At 41.5% G+C, this 21,424-nt stretch overlaps 1 protein-coding gene across 9 annotated transcripts in view; it reads right to left on the reverse strand.

Annotated features, from left to right (window-relative positions):
* Positions 1 to 18,012: 18,012 nt before the first annotated feature.
* Positions 18,013 to 21,424, reverse strand: part of AGFG1 (ArfGAP with FG repeats 1) — a 94,226-nt gene continuing 90,814 nt past the window's right edge. For 5 of the 9 annotated variants that reach the window (XM_038749041.1, XM_038749038.1, XM_038749039.1 and 2 more), the window contains one exon: positions 18,014 to 21,028. In XM_038749041.1, coding sequence (XP_038604969.1) covers positions 20,969 to 21,028 — 60 coding nt within the window. In that variant the 3' untranslated portion in view covers positions 18,014 to 20,968. Of the gene's footprint in view, positions 21,029 to 21,424 lie in introns of all 9 variants that reach the window. The other 4 variants (XM_038749040.1, XM_038749036.1, XM_038749035.1 and 1 more) reach the window with 2 other exon arrangements.

The following is a 21,424-nucleotide window of genomic DNA, read 5'->3' on the forward strand; positions in this document are numbered from 1 at the left end:
AGAAAATCGGGTTGGACAAAGTCCCTGTCCCATGTGGGGCTCACAGTCTTAATTCCCATTTTACAGATGAGGTAACTGAGGCCCAGTGAAGTGACTTACCCAAGGTCACACAGCAGACAAGTGGCAGAGCCAGGATTAGAACCCACAACCTTCTGATTCCCAGGCCCGTGCTCTAATTACTACACCACGCTGCTTCACGTTCCCTGCCCACAGCGAGATTATAGTCTTCTTTGTGAGAAACAGAATGACCTAGTGGAAAAAGCACAGGACTGGGGGACAGAAGGACCTTTTCCTATTTAAAAAAAAAGTTGTATTTGTTAAGCGCTTACTATGTGCCAGGCACTGTTCTAAGCCTTGGGGTAGATACAAGGCAATAAATTTGAACGCAGTCCCTATCCCACATGAAACTCAGTTGTAATCTCCATTTTACAGATGAAGTAATTGAGGCACAGAGAAGCTAAGTGACTTGCCCAAGGTTACACAGCAGACAAGTGGCAGAGCCAGGACTAGAACCCGGGTCCTTCTGGTTCAAAGACCTGTGTTCTAATCACTAGGTCACGCTGCTTTGTGACCTTGGGTAAGTCACTTCACTTGGCCTCAGTTCCCTAATCTGTATAAAGGGGATTGAGACTTTGAGCCCTGTGGGGGACAGGGACTGTGTCTAACCTGATTATCTTTTATCGACTCCAGTGCTTAGTACAGTGCCTGGTACAAAGTAAGCACTTAAATATTATTATTGTTATTATTTTCTATTGTTTGAGTTTATTCTTATTTGATGTTATGAACTTTTAGATTAAAAATGAATTCACTGTTCTTTATGAAAGTTTACTTTCTATACACATAAATGGCTTTACGATACTGATGTGCCTTCCATTTGTCACGTGTACCCCAAATTTATTAGCATATATATTTCCAAACATTAGTCCTATCCCTATACTAGCATTGTCCTGGAAAAAGAGAGTTATCCATATGAAAAATTGGTGGATTAAGAGAAGGAAAAATTATGAACTTTGACTTTACTGGTTTAGATTATATAATATTTTTTTCCCAGGCAAATGTCTTATATCAGTTACTTTGAATTTTACTTTCTTTGAAGAGAATATCATCTTAACAAGGTTTTACTGATCATTTTCTCAGGTTAACTTTTCAGTACGATTACATAAGTGTGGATTATTATTCTATTTTTTTTTTACATTATTCGCCTCAAATGACATACAGACTATTAGCATTATTCACCTCAAATGATATACACTAAGTCCTTCACATTTTTCTTCCTGGGATCCTGCCTGTGAAATTTAGATTTTTAAATACATTAGGCAGAAACTATTGGCACCCAATGCAAAAATCATACCATCCCTAAGTAGCTATTTCATTTTTTTTGTTTTGTTTTCTATGGTTCCTTCTGGTTTCAATATAATAAATATCCAGAGTATTTTTTAAAGGCTTTGGAATTTCTGGAAGTGTCTGTACTTGTTTTTACAACAAACTGTAAAGCTGTGTGAAAATATTAAGTATTTTCAAACCACACCCTCCAATGCTGATTCATGCCATGGGTGTTCTTTTCAATTTATCCATCGTATTTACTGAGCGCAGAGGACTTTATTAAGCACTTGGGAGAGTACAATTAACAGAGTTGGTAATAATAATAATGTCATTTATTAAGCGCTTACTATGTGCAAAGCACTGTTCTAAGCGTGGACACTTTCCCTGCCTACATTGAGCTTCTTTTTCTTCAAATGGTGTACTTTCACCCAGAAATGATACAGGAAATTGAGTTCATACTCATTTTTGGAAAGAGAAGACAACTTCCATGTTATTCCAAGGGTTTAATCGTGAACTAATTAGATGAGGAAAATGCATTCGGCCTCAAAAAATCGAAGTAGCGTGCTGAATTACTAAATGGTATTCCAATTCTACAGACTGAACTGGATTCATTTCAAAACAAAAAAGGGTGCCATTATTAGTACCTTGCCCAAAGAGTCTCTGAAGGAATTAAACCAAAAGTTCAAAGTAAAATCAATCAATCAATCAATCATATTTATTGAGCGCTTACTGTGTGCAGAGCACTGTACTAAGCGCTTGGGAAGTACAAGTTGGCAACATATAGAGACAGTCCCTACCCAACAGTGGGCTAATTTAACAGCAACATTAATTTACTTCTGTTCTAGTGACAAGTTAAAATATAATCTAGATGAAATGGATTCGGTATCTAAGGGTCAATATCAGTTCCATTTGGGTCTAAGGAATATTGCTGTTTCTTTTGTTCAAAAATATTGGGTAAAATGTTAAACTTTTCTATAGTATAAATCTGAACTTATTCACTATTTTTCTGTACGTATTCAGTATTTTGCCCGTTTAAGCATGCACTATTACCCTTCATGTTTGAAGATGGCAGGGCAGATTAGGAGGTTTACACAATGTGTGTGCTGTTTCAAAGGTCAGGTGACACTCAGTTATTTCCCCAGAGTTCAGGTGGAATCGCTCTGACCTGTGCCAGCCTGAAATAGGGGGAGAATTTGCAAGATCTGAGAGGAACTGGAATTAATTACTCAAGAGAAGATGAATCTGAGGGGGAAGCATTAACTTGCTGTCACCCACCCTCACTGCTGTAGGGTCAGGGATATACAGGGAAGAATTTCATGGCAGTGAGGAATGCTAGACAAGTTTGGGAATTTCCCTCTCTGGAGATCTTATAGCAATGTTTTCCGTTCATATTTATTGAACACTTACTGTGTGCAGAGCACTGTACTATCATCATCATCATCAATCGTATTTATTGAGCGCTTACTGTGTGCAGAGCACTGTACTAAGCTCTTGGGAAGTACAAATTGGCAACATATAGAGACAGTCCCTACCCAACAGTGGGCTCACAGTCTAAAAGGGGGAGACAGAGAACAAAACCAAACATACTAACAAAATAAAATAAATACTAAGCACTTGGGAGGGTACAATACAACAATAAGCAATCACATTGACAGACTGTTGAAAGAGTCATTCAGATTGTATTAACAAAGGTACAGGAACACACAGAAGGCACTGTAAAAATAACTAAAAGAAACCTCCCCGCCTTAGCACATCGAAGAGTGATTTTCAAATGGAAAACCAATTCTTCAGTTGATTCTACCAGGAAACAAAAGTAACTACTTGGAATATAATCTCGATGAATCAATCGATAGCACTCATTGAGGGCTTACTCTGTGCCGAACACTGTACTTTGACCGTGATATTACCCAGTGTTTACGACAGTTTTACTAAATTGCTCACATTTGTCCAAAAGTTAGTGATGGTATTTATCAAAGGTCATATGCCAGGCACTGTGCTAAATGTGAAGCAGCATGGCCAAGTGGACAGAGCATACACCTGGGAGTCAGATGATATGGGTTGTAATCCCAGTTCTACTGTGTGACCTTGGGCAAGTCACGTAACTTTCCTGTGCCTCAGTTTCCTCATCCGCTAAAAAAGAATGGGGATTAAATCCTACTCTCTCCTACTTAGACTGGGATAGAGACTGTATCCAATCTAATTATCTTGTATCTACCCCGGGGCTGGTCACAGGGCTTGACACAAATTAAGCACTTAGGAAAATGATACTATAACAATGATGATAATAATAATATAGTAAATACAGTCTCTGCCCTACATAGTATCTAAAGTCTAGGCAGTAGGGAGAGCAGGTATCTTATGTCAATTGTACAAAAGTGGAAAGTGACTTCTCCAAGGTCTCCCAGCAAGCCAGTGACCGGGACTGAGATGATAACTCAGTGGTCCAGAATTCCAGTTCCAGTTCCACACCCCTTTCACAAGGGCCCAGTGCCTGCATGTTTCATGGAGGCTGATGGAGTTGCTCCATGTGGTAAGTAGCACAGCCCAGAACTTTCTGAACTATTAGTGAAGCAGTGTGGCTCCGTGGAAAGAGCACGGACTTTGAAGTCAGAGGTCATGGGTTCAAATCCCGGCTCCACCACTTGTCAGCTGTGTGACTTTGGGCGGGTCACTTCACTTCTCTGTGCCTCAGTTCCCTCATCGGTAAAACGGGGATTAAGACCGTGAGCCCCCCATGGGACAACCTGATCACCTTGTAACCTCCCCAGCACTTAGAACAGTGCTTTGCACATAGTAAGCGCTTAATAAATGCCACCATTACTATTATTAATGGAAAAGGGAATAAACACTTGGTGGCAGTCAGGAAATATTGGTTTGCTTTACTGCTTGTCTCACTTGATTCGTAACTTTGGGTGAATCATTTTTAACATTTCTTTGCCCGGGTATTTCCCACTGTAAAATGGTTTACACATTCCTCCTCGGTACAGTGAGAGGACAAAATGATATCATGTAAAGATATAGTTCAAGCTCCTTGGGAAAGAGTGCTACGGATGTCCGGGGTATGCGTACTATTTGTTCTGGGTATCGAAGCCACCATCTGAGGAGGTTGTACTTTTAAATATTTGATTCTGAAAAAGATTAGCCTCCATTACAGCATACTACATTACATTACACTAATGTATTAATTAATTAATTAATTAATTAATGTATTACATTAATTATACTACATTATACTGCATTACACTGTACTAATTAAGCGCTTAGTACAGTGCCCTGCACACAGTAAGGGCTCAATAAATACGATTGATTGATTGATTGATTACAGGTTAAAGTGATAAATAGGATAAATTCACTTTATCCCTAAATTTAATGAAACCTAGAAAACGCATTTGTCTCAAAATAAAATATCTGTAAATTGTCTTTTTTCCCCTAATGGTCACCTACTTATTTTCCTAAATATTGCTATTTAGAAAACTGTAGCCTACCTACAATCATCACAGGAAAAGTGGAAGTTAGTTGTTTGGCTTTTTGGAAACACTAAAAGAATCAACCAGGGAGCCTATAATCCCACAGGGAAATATAGGTACAAACAGTTACTCTGGAAATGATTCCAGACAATGCTATTTCCATATTATTCCTTGACAGAAAATTTCTACTCATTGTTTAATTAGTTCCAGGGCTATGTGGGACATAGGACTCTGCCCTGACACTGTTGGCACCGCTAATCCTGGCCTTTCTGGGAGTGACATGTCTTAGCTGTGCCAAATTACTGTCATCGTTACTAATAATGGCATCAAAATCACCACACAAAATCATTATACACTTAAAACGTATAATTACCTAATTTCCTGTGGCCCAGCATATTTTCTATCCTGAATTAAACCATATTCCCTGCAGATACATTGCTAGAAGTCAGGCGGGACAGACCAGAACTCATCTCCGGTGTCAGGAAAAGGCCCAGGACCGCGGTTCCAGTTGCAAAAACTGTTCTGAGGCAGCACTGCCGCGGTTTTTCTGGCCGGAGGGCAATGGCACCCCAAACCAGGCAGGCACTGTGGCTCCTCAGAGAGAGCCCCTCCTACTCTCGGTCACTACTAGGTGGGGCAGGAAACCATCATCAATCGTATTTATTGAGCGCTTATATGTGCAGAGCACTGTACTAAGCGCTTGGGAAGTACAAATTGGCAACATATAGAGACAGTCCCTACCCAACAGTGGGCTCAAAGTCTAAAAGGGGGAGACAGAGAACAAAGCCAAACATCCTAACAAAATAAAATAAATAGAATAGATATGTACAAGTAAAATAGAGTAATAAATATGTACAAACATATATACATATATACCCATCCGGTATACATATATACCCATATATGCCCATCCGCCAAGCTAGCTCTCTTCCTCCCTTCAAGGCCCTACTGAGAGCTCACCTCCTCCAGGAGGCCTTCCCAGACTGAGCCCCTTCCTTCCTCTCCCCCTCGTCCCCCTCTCCATCCCCATCTTACCTCCTTCCCCTCCCCACAGCACCTGTATATATGTATATATGTTTGTACATATTTATTACTCTATTTATTTATTTATTTTACTTGTACATATCTATTCTATTTATTTTATTTTGTTAGTATGTTTGGTTTTGTTCTCTGTCTCCCCCTTTTAGACTGTGAGCCCACTGTTGGGTAGGGACTGTCTCTATATGTTGCCAATTTGTACTTCCCAAGCGCTTAGTACAGTGCTCTGCACATAGTAAGCGCTCAATAAATACGATTGATGATGATATACAGGTGCTGTGGGGAAGGGAAGGAGGTAAGATGGGGGGATGGAGAGGGGGAGAGGAGCTCAGGCTTTGGGTGGGTTGACAATGGCAAGGGCAAAGGAGACCTTTGCCCTTTGCCCTGTCTTTTGGAGACCTGCAGGGAGTTAGCACCGCCAAGATGGGTGGATGGAGTCAACGTCACTAGGAGCTCCATGTGGCACCCTCCCATCATGACCCAATCCAGCCGAGCGTGCTCTCTCTCAGCTACCCCCTGCCCATCTCCCCAAGTTCCCACTGCTGCTCCCTGCCCCTCGCCCTGCTCTGAACTTGGTTTTCAGGGAGAAAGAGGCAACAGTGGCCCACTAGCTGGTTTCCTCCTTTCTACGCTTCCTCCCTCCATCCCATCACCTCTAGCACTTGGTCCTCGCACCCAGAGCCGTGATAATGGTCCCTTTCAGGAGGGTTTCTCTTCCCTGCTCGAGAGTTAGAAGTGTGGGGGAAGGGAAAGACCAGAAGCGTGAGCTCGTTGTGGGCAGGGACTGTCTCTATATACAGTGTTCTGCACAAAGCTCAAGTGCTCAATAAATACGATTAAATAAATGAATGACACCCAGCCTCCTGCCCAGCTTCTGATGTCACTGTGTTATGTGGGTTTCAGCATATCCCTATTTTGCAACCATAATTGATGTCTTAACTTAATTTGAAATCTTTCTCAAAGAAAGGGACACATCGAATGTCCAAATGCCATTTATACTCACCACTACATATTGCAGTTGAACGGGTAGCGAAGGGTAATAGTTAAATTCCAGCAATTTTTCAGTACTAGACGAGCAGGAAACACGAACAAATCCCATAGAACATTTTGCTATACACGTATACCTTTTCCTCCAAATGCTTAGATGATCAATGCCTTAAAACACACATACGCAAATGAATAGTGTCTAAGAATAAAACACCAAGTACTACATTTTAAGAAAACATTGGTGCTAATGTTAAAACCTGATGAGATATTCTAGGGCTTACCCTTGAAGTGTTCACAAACCAAAAGGATGACTTGTTCATGTACAATGGAAGAATTCAAAACACATTTTATTTGGGACAGACTGACACTTGGGAGGCCTTGGCTGAAATATAAACTATACTTTACATAAATGAAGGAATTTTGCTTTGGTTTTCTGAGTTATGAAGCTACAAAACATGTAACTTCAGTAGTAGGTCTTTCATACTTCTTTGGATGTTTCATCTTCAAACAAATGAGACCAGAGAAAAATGTTGTATAGTGTCTCTCTAATTCTATCGCCTTCTGCCCTTGGATTTCTAGATATTGTAGTTATGATAATCTAGTTACCCAAAGGCTTTGAAAGTCTTGGTATTTCTGCATTACATTCCATTTAGGCATTCAAAAAATGCTTGTCATTCTCTTCCATTACTCACTCACATTTATTTCAGGCCAATATTTACTTCAATTCAGGCAGTATTGTGTTTTGAGCAATGACTCTGCAACTCCCAAAATCCTTCCAGGGACTAACAAAAAAATGATGTGGGGAATGGAAAGATTATCCAGTGATTGACAGTAACTGTGTTTTCTTCTCAGATGTCTCTATACCACTAGATTAACTCACTTGCAGAACCTTTGAGACATTTGTCTGGTAAGCCACTTCTACAAAAGAGGGTAAGATCCCTGCTCTTACTTCCTCTTTGGGTAAGCCTGGTGTAGGACAGGGACTCTGATCTGGTTATCTTTTATCTACCCCAACATTTAGTGCAGTGCTTTGATACATAGCAAGCACTTAATACCACAATTATTATTATAAGTGTGCAAAATAGATTGCCACCACGAGTGCCAAAACAATTTAGATTGCTAGGGACGTTGGTAGAGCTGAAATGGAGCAGTACAGAGCAGAAAGGATTGACCAAATGTTTAGACCTAGAGAAGAGTAATTTTAAACAGGGTATGACCTCTGGGAAAACACTACAACAGACAAGTGAGCCTGGTATCTAGCAAACAGAAGAAAAATTACTTTCTCTTAGCAGAGGCTTTAGGAAATTCTGGGACCCTTGATGAGGACGTGAAAATTGGGACTATAACACATCATTACAGCAAAGGACAACAGTTAAATGCACAGAATATAAAATGGAGGGTCAGTCTTGTATAGGACTTTTGACCATGCATACAATCCATATTCATTCATTCATTCAACCGTATTTATTGAGCGCTTACTGTGTGCAGAGCACTGTACTAAGCGCTTGGGAATTACAAGTTGGCAACATATAGAGACGGTCCCTACCCAACAGTGGGCTCACAGTCTAGAAGGGGGAGACAGAGAACAAAACATATTAACAAAATAAAATAAATAGAATAGGTACAAGTAAAATAAATAACGAGTAATAAATACGTACAAACATATATACATATATACAGGTGCTGCGGGGAAGGGAAGGAGGTAAGATGCGGGGGATGAAGAGGGGGACGAGGGGAAGAGGAAGGAGGGGCTCAGTCTGGGAAGGCCTCCTGGAGGAGGTGAGCTCTCAGTAGGGCCTTGAAGGGAGGAAGAGAGCTAGCTTGGCGGATGGGCAGAGGGAGGGCATTCCAGGCCAGGGGGATGACGTGGGCCGGGGGTCGACGGCGGGACAGGCGAGAACGAGGCACGGTGAGGAGGTTAGCGGCAGAGGAGTGGAGGGTGCAGGCTGGGCTGGAGAAGGAGAGAAGGGAGGTGAGGTAGGAGGGGGCGAGGTGATGGACAGCCTTGAAGCCGAGGGTGAGGAGTTTCTTCCTGATGTGCAGGTTGACTGGTAGCCACTTATGTATATAGAGCTATCCTTGAAATGGGAGGCAGAGCTACAATTAATGTAAAGATCAGGTTATTTCACAAACTCTCTCCTTGACCTCAAAAAAATGTTACATCAGTACCACTGCTACTGATCACTACTATTATAAGGCAATTTTTCTTCTAAGAGTTCCAACTCCCATGACCAAATGTTTATAACATTAAAAAAAATCACACCATTTTCCTATTCATTTTTTCCTCTCCTTTGTCAGTCTTGGCTACATGGTTTCAGAGGTGACGCGTGGACAGAGTCATTCCTGATCTCTTGCCTGTCTTCCTGACCTTCCCATCCTCTTTCTCCATCCTTTTGCTTTCAATCTTTGGCAGCAGTTCTGGTTTGGGCCACTCAGAGGCATAAAAGTTAGAGCAGTGTTTCCATTTAATTCTATTTTGATCATCCAAAGGTAAGGTGATCACAGTGCTGCCTGACCTCCGCAGGGCCGGTTTATTTGATAAAGTAATTTTTCAAAGGAGTGTGCAGCTTTGGGCAAAAGAAGCAGGTCATTTTTGAAAATCTGGGAAGATAACCAGCAAAGCCTCAGCCCAGCAGTAAAGCAGTCCAGGTTCAATTAAAAGTGACAACTCCAGCCCATTATCTGAACCTCGTGGATGAGTTTTCATAAATGATTAACCAGCAACTTGCAGTCGTTATTGTTAGCATATGGCTCACACATTGAAAAGAACACTCATATGATTAGACTGTGAGCCCACTGTTGGGTAGGGACTGTCTCTATATGTTGCCAACTTGTACTTCCCAAGCACTTAGTACAGTGCTCTGCACACAGTAAGCACTCAATAAATACGATTGATTGATTGATTCATATGAAAAATTGAAAGCGTCACCAATTGGAGGCAATTTTCTAACTGCTCATTGTTTTGGAGATTGCAATTGGCTGGGAGGATGTGGGTTCAGCCCTCCTGAGCCCCAATGTAGGCTCCTTGTGTGCAGGGAACATGTCTACCAAATCTATTACATTCTACTCTCCCAAGCGCTTAGTGCAGTGTTCTGCACACAGTAAGCACTCAGTAATACCACTGATTGAATGCAATCTTGTCTGCCATTATCCACTCCAATGCTTTCTACAGTGCCTGGCACATAGTAAGCACTTAACAAATACCACAGTTGTTCGTTCTCGCCTCAGCCACGGAAATGCCAAAGGATGTAGAAGTCCTCTTCTCCCACTCAACTGAAATTAAGAAATGTCTTCGACGGTCTGACATATTCGTATTTATTACTCTATTTTATTTGTACATATTTAATTTTGTTAATATGTTTGGTTTTGTTCTCTGTCTCCCCCTTCTAGACTGTGAGCCTACTGTTGGGTAGGGACCGTCTCTATATGTTTCCAACTTGTACTCTCCCAAACGCTTAGTACAGTGCTCTGCACACAGTAAGCGCTCAATAAATACAATTGAATGAAATACCACAGTTATTACTATTATTAACATCTCCAGAAATGGGGCAAAAACAACCCTGGGAGGAGATTAATAACTTCCCCCCCTCTCACAGCCCTACCCCCAATCCCATGAGGTAGCGAGTTGGTTGGTAGCCTCCCTTCTTTCTCACCAGCTAGTATCACTGCACCTTCAGCCGTATAAACTTGCATAAAACACACATTTAACAGAATCAACAATAGTATTTGAGTGTCAACTCAGTGCAGAACACCGCAATAGGCACTTGGAGGACATAAAAAAATAAGAAAGACACAATCTCTGCCCTAAAGGAACAAACAATGAAATGAGGGAAACCGTACATACAAATCAATGAATATATCATAGTCAAGAGTGAGAAAATAGATATAAATAATAAACAAGTAGTTAAAATAAATGAGTAGCGAGGAGGCTGATGGGATGCACAATTGGGATACTGGGAAATTCCTCACCAAGCAAACCCTGGAAGAGGTGTCTTTTTAGGAAGACTCTATGTAGTTTTGAAAGAGCTGAGCAGGAAAGGTATTCCAGGCAAGGAGAAAGGCAGGGGCAATAGGAGAGATAGTAATGAGGGCGAGTAATGTAAACTCGTTACAGAAACCAACTTTCACAAACATGCGCACAAACACACACACATCCATAGCTGTGAAGGTCACGCTCCTTCATATGTCTTTAGAAGAGTTAACTGGAAGACCAAAACAACACAAGCAGGCGGGGAAGAAATGAAGCAATAGGGATGCTTGGCCAGAATTCCTCTAGTAAATCCCATAGAAGCCTGCATGACAAATTGGCTTTCTACCGTTAGAGGCTGCCGTTTCACTTCAAATCCCACTGGATCGTAAACGCCTTAATAATTGTGGTGGTATTCGTTAAACCCTCACTATGTACCAAGAATTGTATCCAGTGCTGGAACAGATGATAACCAGTCCCTCAAGGGCCTCACAGTCTAGGCAGGAGGAAGAAAAGAAAACCCAATTTACAGATGAAGGAACCGAGGCACAGGGAAGTTATGCCTTGCCTGAGGTCACACAGCAAGTAATTGGGAGTCAGAAGGTCAGGGGTTCTTATCCCAGCTCTGCCACTAGTCTGCTGTGAGACCTTGGGCAAATCACTTCACTATGCCTCAGTTACCACATATTTAAAATGGAGATTGAGACTGTGAGCCCCATGTGGGATAGCGACTGTGTCCAACCTTACTTGTATTTACTGCAGCACTTAGAATCAATCAATCATATTTATTGAGGGCTTACTGTGTGCAGAGCACTGTACTAAGCGCTTGGGAAGTCCAAGTTGGCAACATATAGAGACAGTCCCTACCCAACAGTGGGCTTACAGTCTAAAAGGGGGAGACAGAGAACAAAACCAAACATACTAACAAAATAAAATAAATATAATTGATATGTACAAGTAAAATAAATAGAGTAATAAATATGTACAAACATGTATACATATATACAGTGCGTGGCACATAGTAATTACTTAACAAGTACCATAATTATTGGGAGTTGGGATTAGAACCCAGGTCTTCCAACTCCCAGGCTAATGCTCTTTCCACTAGACCATGCTGCTTCACTCCTTGAGGGCAAGGATTGTGTCCAACAATTCTACGGTATTGTCCTCTCCCAACTACTTAAGCATCTTGCCCTGCACAAGCACTCAATAAATATTACTGATTAAATGTGACTTCACTTACCTGTTGCCGGCAGTGCTCTTCTCCAAACTGTTTTCTCTGGGCTGAGCTGGCTGGTTTTTCTCATGCCAGCTCCTACTGGGGGTATGTCTCATCATGAATTCATGCCAATCAGGAGGAGCACTGGGAACAAAGGCAGTGGCTGAAGTCTCCATTTTTCCACACAGCTTCTCCTGCTACACCTCCATCCCACTGTCGTCAAGGTTATCTGGGCTAGTATTTCTTATTCTGCTGCATCCAGGTGAATGTCTGAGCGTAGGTGAAGGTGTTCATTTCCGTCTGTTTCTGACCATCCCCTTCGCCCACCTCTTCCCTTACTGACTGAACACTTTGCTTCTCCCAAATCCATGTGAACTGTCTTTGTTATTTGAAGACAAACTTAAAAATGATGTTTAAGATTTTTTAAAAAACAAAATCCAACAGCTATCTTCCTTCCCCGTTGAAAGTTTAATAAGCATGAATGAAAGCTCAGAAGGGTGCTGGCTAGGGGCTGAAATGGAGTTGAATAAAGTGGGAGGATTTCTCTCTGGAATTGCCTTTTGCAGGGAAAAAAATATTTGCAACTGGCGACTCTGCTGTCCTCTGACACTTAGCTGGTGTGAGAGTTGATAGAACTAATTTAAGGTCATAAAAAGAGGTGTTTGTTACTATGAAAAATGCAAAACGGAAATGTGTAAAAAGTTCAACTGGATATGTGCAAATGAAGAATAATTGTCCTTATGGTTTCAACCACAGTTATATTTATCACAAACATTCTAGTTTAGGGTTTGGCTATAGGCTCACTGCTGTCTCGAACTCACCACCCACAGAGATAGACTTCAAAATCAAGCGCCTGGGTCTGGAAGGCTTTCCTTTTTAAGGACTCTTCTAATTAATTTACAATCCTTCTTGGCAACATGATTCTTCCACAAGAAGGCATGCATACTAAATGTGGCTAATACACTTCACATGAAATTCAAAACACTTCTTTGGAGGAAGCTGAAAGGAAACTCTACGACAATCTTCATTGGAAAGTTAGGAAATATAGACTAAAATAATGACAAAACTGTTCTAAGCGCTGGGGAGGTTACAAGGTGATCAGGTTGTCCCATGGCGGGGTGGGATGGGGGGCTCACAGTCTTAATCCCCATTTTACAGGTGAGGTAACTGAGGCACAGAGAAGTTCCTTAAAAATCTCCAGTGGCTACCAATCAATCTGCGCATCAGGCAGAAACTCCTCACCCTGGGCTTCAAGGCTGTCCATCACCTCACCCCCTCCTACCTCACCTCCCTTTTCTCCTTCTCCAGCCCAGCCCGCACCCTCCGCTCCTCTGCCGCTAATCTCCTCACCGTACCTCGTTCTCGCCCATCCCGCCATCGACCCCCGGCCCACGTCCTCCCCCGGGCCTGGAACGCCCTCCCTCTGCCCATCCGCCAAGCTAGTTCTCTTCCTGCCTTCAAGGCCCTACTGAGAGCTCACCTCCTCCAGGAGGCCTTCCCAGACTGAGCCCCTTCCTTCCTCTCCCCCTCGTTCCCCTCTCCATCCCCCCATTTTACCTCCTTCCTTTCCCCACAGCACCTGTATATATGTATATATGTTTGTACATATTTATTACTCTATTTATTTTACTTGTACATATCTATTCTATTTATTTTATTTTGTAAGTATGTTTAGTTTTGTTCTCTGTCTCCCCCTTTTAGACTGTGAGCCCACTGTTGGGTAGGGACTGTCTCTATATGTTGCCAACTTGTACTTCCCAAGCACTTAGTACAGTGCTCTGCACACGGTAAGCGCTCAATAAATACGATTGATTGATTGATTAAGTGACTTGCCCGAATTCATACAGCTGACAATTGGCGGAGCCGGAATTTGAACCCATGACCTCTGACTCCAAAGCCTGTGCTCTTTCATTCATTCATTCATTCAATCGTATTTAATGAGCGCTTACTGTGTGCAGAGCACTGTACTAAGCGCTTGGGAAGTACAACTTGGCAACATACAGAGACGTTCCCTACCCAACAGTGGGTTCACAGTCTAGAAGGGGGAGACAGAGAACAAAACAAAACATATTAACAAAATAAAATAGAATAAACATGTACAAATAGAGCAATAAATACATACAAACATATATACATATATACAGGTGCTGTGGGGAGGGGATGGAGGTAAGGCGAGGGGGATGGGGAGGGGGCTCAGTCTGGGAAGGTCTCAGGCTCTTTCTACTGAGCCACGCTGCTTCTCTACCACTACCAGCCAAATTCTAAGAATGACGCCTCAGAGGCAGCGTGGCCTAGTGGAAAGAGCACAGGCATGGAAGTCAGAGGACCTGGGTTCTAATCCCGGCTCCACCATTTGCTTACTGCTTGACCAAAATCACTTTGCTTCTTTGTGCCCGTTTCCTCAACTGTAGGGTGGGCATTCAGTAGCAGTTCTCCCACCTACTTAGGCTATGAGCCCCATTTGGGACAGGGGACTCTGTCTGACCTGATTGATTTTTATCAATCCCAAAGCTTAGAACAGTTATTAGTTGTCAAAAACATTGACATTACTGTTTAGTCCTGGACTGGAAAATTATAGAAATTGTTAGTTTGATCATAAACTGACACTATACACCAATTACACTGGGAACCATAACTGTATTACAAAAAGACTTACATATCATGATATATAAGAAAACAAGATTTGTATTCATTCAATCGTACTTACTGAGCACTTACTGTGTGCAGAGCACTGTAGTAAGCACTTCTACCTAGCACTTTAGTCTTTTCCTCTTGACCAAATTTAAATGTACTAATGGAAATGGTTTTCCAATCCACAAGTGAATTTAAGCCAAACATAAGCACGAACAGTTTTTTATTCTTCCCAAGTGACAAAAAGACATTGAGACAACAGGAAACTCCAAATTCAGTTCCCATTATTCCTTGAGGAACTATCCAGCGCTTAGAACAGTGCTTGGCACATAGTAAGCGCTTAAATGCCACTATTACATAAAGCCAAGTTCTGCCACCCTCACAAATGTGCCACAGATGTCAAAAGACTTTTCTGGAACAAGCCACAGACCAAAGATAACTAAGCCAATAGATTTGCCAAGCGGCACTGTAAAAATTAGGAATGTTGAAGTAGCCATTTTGCCATTTTTGAAAGTCTCCAGTCAAATGAGGTGTTCAGTGAGGAGGGCAAACAGATTTTTAGCTATTCACGCTTTCAAGAAAACCTATAGTTTGACAGCAATGTGCTGAAAACAGACGTGTTCTAAGAAAACATTTTAAATGTGTAACGGTGATGCTATCCAGGGAGATAATTTAAATGCCATTTCATTTTCATGGCAGGGCGGAGGTGTCATATTGGTGAGAACCTTAGAAATTAATAATGGAAACTTTTAATTTTGTAGTCACGTTGACTCAGAAATTAATAAATTTTAGATTCTGGCATGCTGATCATCCAAATTATTTAGGAACAAAGTAAAAATAACTGCAAGTTCAGCTACGAACAATTGGATTTGGCTTTCTCCTAGTCGCTTGCTCAATTTTTAGTTATTAATACTCAAATGATTTGAACCATTCTCAGTTTAGCTGACATTAAGTGGCACACTACAGCTAAATAAAAAAAAATTCAAAATGACAGGCAATAACAAATGCATTTTATTATGAATGGGAAGAAAAAAAAACCTTGAACAGGAAATTTCCCACCAAAACATGAGTTTCAGCCCAAATTAGGAAAACAGGCCCTCAATACCAACTCATCAGCTTTCTTGAAGCTCTAGCAAGATTTTCCTTGGCAGATAATAATAATAATATTTGTTAAGCGCTTACTATGTGCCAAGCACTATTGTAAGTGCTGCGGTAGGTACAAGGTAATCTGGTTGTCCCACACGGGGCTCACAGTCTTAACACCCAGTTTACAGATGAGGTAACTGAGGCAGAAGGAAGTTAAGTGACTTGCCCAAAGTTACCCAGCTGATAAGTGGAGGAGCAAGGTTTAGAACCCACAACCTTTGACTCCCAAGACCATGCTCTTTCCACTAAGCCACGCTGTTTCTCTAGGAATGCACTGGGCAAGCACCTCAGTCTCACCATTGAGACTTTATTCTGATGCTAGTAGGGAAAAATAGGGTTATAATTCGATTTTATTGACTATATACACATGCGTATGCAAGTGTGTATACTTCAGTAAAATATATATTTTTAGGCATACATGGCTTTAATATAAAAATGATTCTTCTTAATATAAACCCATAAAATGAGATATACATTAAGACCACCGCCTTAGCCTTTGATTTTATTTGAACAGAGACACAGTCACCAAACAGTTCAGTGCCCGTATGTGACTTCTGGACCTCAGATAAGGAAGTTGAAGATTCCAAGTTAAGGGATGTGTCTACGTCAAACCATCCCACAAAATCGCAACCTTGTAAGGCAAGGCTAGCAATAAGAAAACAAATCCAAAGAAATTTACCAAAAAACAATTCATTTTTATTGGGAACTGATTCATAGATTACCTAACAATAGATTTTTAGAGTACTTGTTAAGCCCTTACTATGTGCCAGGCACTGAACTAAACACTGGGGTAGATACAAGCTAGTCAGGTTGGACACAGTCCATGTCCCTCATGGGGCTCACAGTCCCAATCCCCATTTTACAGATGAGACAACTGAGGCACAGAGAAGTGAAGTGACTTGCCCAAGGTCACACAGCAGACAAGTGGCAGATCTGGGATTAGAACCCAGGTCCTTCTGACTCCCAAGCTTGTGATCTATCCACTAAGCCATGCTGCTTCTCTAGGTTATCTCCAATAGATCATCGCTAATAATATTAATCTCTAATAGACTACCAACAATTTTCTAACTTAATATATTACCTAATACATTTTTAAATTGTCAGTGCTGAGAACATTCAGGTTTTCAAGAGGTGCTAGTGGAATGGGTTGCCAAATTGAGACTCTCTGAAATCAGTCAATGTGGATCTGAAGATTTCTCACCTTGCGGCTCTCTATCCCCCAGTCAATCCATCAACTGCATTTCTGAGCACTTATGTTGTGCTTGAGAGAGTACAACAAAGTTGGTAGACTCGTTCCCTGTCCACAATGAGCTTACACCCTAAAAGGGGAGACAGCCATTAAAATAAATTAGGGACACGTATATAAGTGCTGGATCATGAGGGTGAATACAGGGTACAAATCTGAAGTGCAAGGGCAATGGAAAGGGAGAGGGAGAGGGAGTAGGAGAAATAAGGGCTTAGTCGGGAAAGATCTCTTGGAGGAGATGTGATTTTAATAAGGCTTTGAAAGTGGGGAGTGTGATGGTCGGTCGGATATGAAGGGGAAGGAGTTCCAAGCCAGAGGCAGGATGTGGGTGAGGGCTTGACAGTGAGATAGATGAGCAAGAGATACAGGGAGTAAGTTGGCGTGAGAAGAGCTGGCTGCATTTCCCCCACCACCCTGCCATTCAATTAGTCTGGTTTGAGCCCTATCATTTCCTACCACTATAATAATAATAATAATGATGGCATTTATTAAGCGCTTACTATGTGCAAAGCACTGATTTAAGCACTGGGGAGGTTACAAGGTGATCAGGTTGTCCCCCGGGGGGGCTCACAGTCTTCAACCCCATTTTACAGATGAGGTAACTGAGGTCCAGAGAGGTTAAGTGACTTGCCCAAAGTCACACAGCTGGCAATTGGCGGCGCCGGGATTTGAACCCATGACCTCTGACTCCAAAGCCCGGGCTCTTTCCACTGAGCCACGCTGCTACTCTTGTCTCCAAGTGAAATTATAAAATTTATAAAGGTGAAGCACTAAAAAATTTTGGAACCTGCAGCCGAAAGGTCAAGGAATAATAATAATAATTGTGGTATTTATTAAGCGCTTACTATGTTCCAGGCATTGTACTAAGCACTGGGGTGGATACAAGTAAATCAGCTTGGGGACAGTCCACATTCCACATGGTGCTCACAGCCCTATTCCCCATTTTACAGATGAGGTAACAGGCACAGAAGTGAAGTGACTTGACCAAGGTCACAGAGGAAACAAGTGGTGGAATGCAGACTCCTTTGAGGAATGGGTAGATACATGAAATCCCGTCCCCCACCGCCCCCAGGGCCTCTTCTTCCACCTCTTACAGAGCAGCTCAGGTTGTTTCGGTCAAAACTAAACTTCTGAAGATGAGCTATTTAGGTTCGACATTGTTTGGTCCCTTGTGCTACAGGATCAATCTATTCAGTACTTTGTCGGAGGTGAGGCTTTAATCTCTGACAAGAGAAAGTTGAGAGCAGGATGTGTTATGAAGAGTTATTATAAAAGCAAAGGTGAACAGGAGACCTTGACTTTCGATGTAGATGGAAGAAATGTCCTCAATTGAAAAGAGCAATTTAAAAAAATGTGGCAGGGAACATTTCTGCCAACCCTATTGTATTGTACTTGCCTAAACTCATAATACAGTGCCCTGCACACAGTAAATGCTTAATGCATACCACGGATGAATTGTGTTTGAGAACTGAGTCACGCTGAAACAGAAGACAAATCAAAACATCAATACTGGGGGAAAAGGGACTGTCTTCAGAGATATCAGTCAATCAGTGGTATTTACTGTTCGTATGTGCAGAGAACTGTACTAAGCACTGGGGAGTTGGCCATACAACGTCATTGGTAGACAAGTTCCCTGCCCACAATGAACTGAGACACTTCTAGCTATACCTATTGTGAAGACGTGTTAGCAAAACGTAAATAGTACTCTTTCTGGGTTGATTTGAGAGAAGTATTGCCTAGGGTAGGGAGCGGCAAGATGGTATATCAAGCTGACCCTTGAGTTCTGTCCACGAATGAATGGTAGATCAGGCTCCCGGATAAAAAGGCCCGAAATATTCTTGCACTAAAAGCCCTAAAAGAATTATATCTTGGCAGGAGTTACCCAATGATGCCTTAATAATATGGACATTCCACCTTAGGAAGAAAACCAACATAACAATGGAGCATGGTAATAGGCAAAAAGGCACTAAACTCTGATTAAAGGGACTGCGGTATGGTTTACTGGTAAATCTTCCCATCAGATGTGCACGTGGCCTGGCTAATCCATTTCAGAGCCAATTCCACCTTCAGATGTTTTCAGTGAACAGATATGCACAGGGTAACCAGGTCCACAACAAGCCCTCATCAAAGCAATGCCAACTTAGTGTTGATAGTTTGGAAAAACGCAGCTGAGAGAAGACGCCTGTTATCAGGGATAGATGGTTCAATATCAGGGTAAAAAAAAATACATAATTTCACAAGGCAAAGACAGAAACACAAGTGGCATCAAGCTCGCCTTCAAAGGAAAAAGGACAGTAACGGACAGCTAGAAGAGAAAGCAGGTTATACGTTGATTCGTAGTCAATGCTCTGTTTTTTGGAAGTGACTCCCCTAGGGACTCTCAATTTTAGGAGCACCAAGTCTTAATCTATCTAAACTCTGCATGCACAAAAGAAGATTCCTAGTCCCAACTGGGCAAGGGGAACCCCAGAGAAAAGTTGTCCCAGTTGCACTTACAGCTTAGAGCTGTCCAGAACACTAAGAAGGGCTGAGAAAAAACACTGAAAAATGAAAAAGAACTTATCCTAGAGTTCGTTTTCAATTGATACTAAAATTAGTGGTGTTTCAAGCAGTTTGCAAAGTCAGGTTACATTGGCATTTTAATTTTTAGCCTGCTTCATATCCTAGGTTCAGGTAAGGAGGGGATGCCTGGGTATGTTTTCCAAAGCCATTCTTGTTTTCTTATTTCATGTAGGGTACACAAAATAATAGCCTTTTGTGCCCATAACTGCATAGTTGACATTAATGATTTGCTCAAAAATACAAGTATACGCCATTGTTAATCAGCCAATATAACACTGTTCCTGTGCTCAAATATTACATTACACAGGATGAGCCCGTTAAAAGGTCTTTGAAGCTTCCATTCTGAAACTTCATGATTCCACACAAAAGACATACGGAAGTACTTGCATAGGACAAATTCCTGTTACAGTTCAAATTTCACAATTTCAATGTTGTCAGAAAAGGTACAGAATAGATAAGACATTGCATGAGCATTTACATTTGTTAAAGTTCAGGGTGAATTTGACAAACTGTGTGGGAAATCTTTTCCATCATCCATCAGAAAGATCTGCAGAGATCCAAGAATGGTCATACTTTCATAATAAAAACCTCAATTTAAGGGTGACCAATTTCCCAGGGGTGAACCTCTTACACAATTTGTAAATGAAAGCATAAAAGGTTGGCCATAAAACACTCGTGAGGATACACAAGTCTGTTTTCACATTCCAGCCCACTTTGTTTAAGGCACTGCAGCAAGGACACACGAACAATAACATTTTGTATTATTTATTTTTTTCACCTGCAAACTGTAGCAAAACATGATCAGCTTTATTATGCAGACAGGTATCCCTCTACATTTTAGAGAATTTAGGCATGTATAAATAGAAGAGCTCTTTAGGAAAAGGAAAAAAAATTCAAGAATGAATAAAACCTTCCAATTTTGACTTGATAACTTTCAAAGGGAAGGGTTAAAATGATTTAGGTCATTCATTCCAAAAGGTACAACAGCACCTTGAAGTGGCTGATCTATTTTCCCCAGTAACATTTCTCACATAACAATGTGTTAAAGTTACAAATACTGATATGCACAAATAGCTAATTCCTAAGAAAAAAATATGTACAGTACTGCAGCATAATGAATGTGATACCTGCAATAACTTAACATTAGCCAATTTTAATATACATGATACCGCTATCTCTTTCTGCCAATTCGTAGGTTATAGGATGTTACCAGAGCCCTCTGTTTTGCACATCTCACCTGGTGTTTATTACACAATGCAGGCTTTTGAAAGACTTTCCTTGTGTTTAAAGCTAAGATCAGTGAAACAAGACACAACAGTGCAAGAGGAGCAGAGATGTTATGTAACCACGTAAGAGTTCATTTGGGTAAAGTGTCTGTAAGGCTATAAGAAAGGATTGGTTGATGAACCTCCTGTTGGAAATTGTCCTGTTGGTGCACCAGCCTGAAAGTAAAGAGAGACTGGAATCAGCAATGGGAAATTGGTTACATACGCCAATAAAATAAAAATAGGTTCTGCCCTGAGGCGCGTTTTCATTACGTGGTTTGGATAGGACGCCAATGCGGAAGCAGGAAGCGTTCTTCCGCCACGGCGTCTATCTGGACACAACTCAATGTGCTGTCAGAAATGGTCATGGGCAAAGGTGCAGAATTCGACATGGCATGAGCGCCATCCACAACACCTAAGGAGCACACTCTGATGTTGCAGTAGGACTGGCGGTACTGAATTTGGAGTGAAATGGGCAGCCTTAGAGAAGAGCAGAATTTGGCACTGCTTTGCCAAGGGGACGGGGGGAAAAGCACCTCCATTTTACGTGGCAATTTATCCGGTACTGCATAC

Source organism: Tachyglossus aculeatus, chromosome 7, assembly GCF_015852505.1.
Source record: "Tachyglossus aculeatus isolate mTacAcu1 chromosome 7, mTacAcu1.pri, whole genome shotgun sequence".
Lineage (NCBI taxonomy): Eukaryota > Metazoa > Chordata > Mammalia > Monotremata > Tachyglossidae > Tachyglossus > Tachyglossus aculeatus.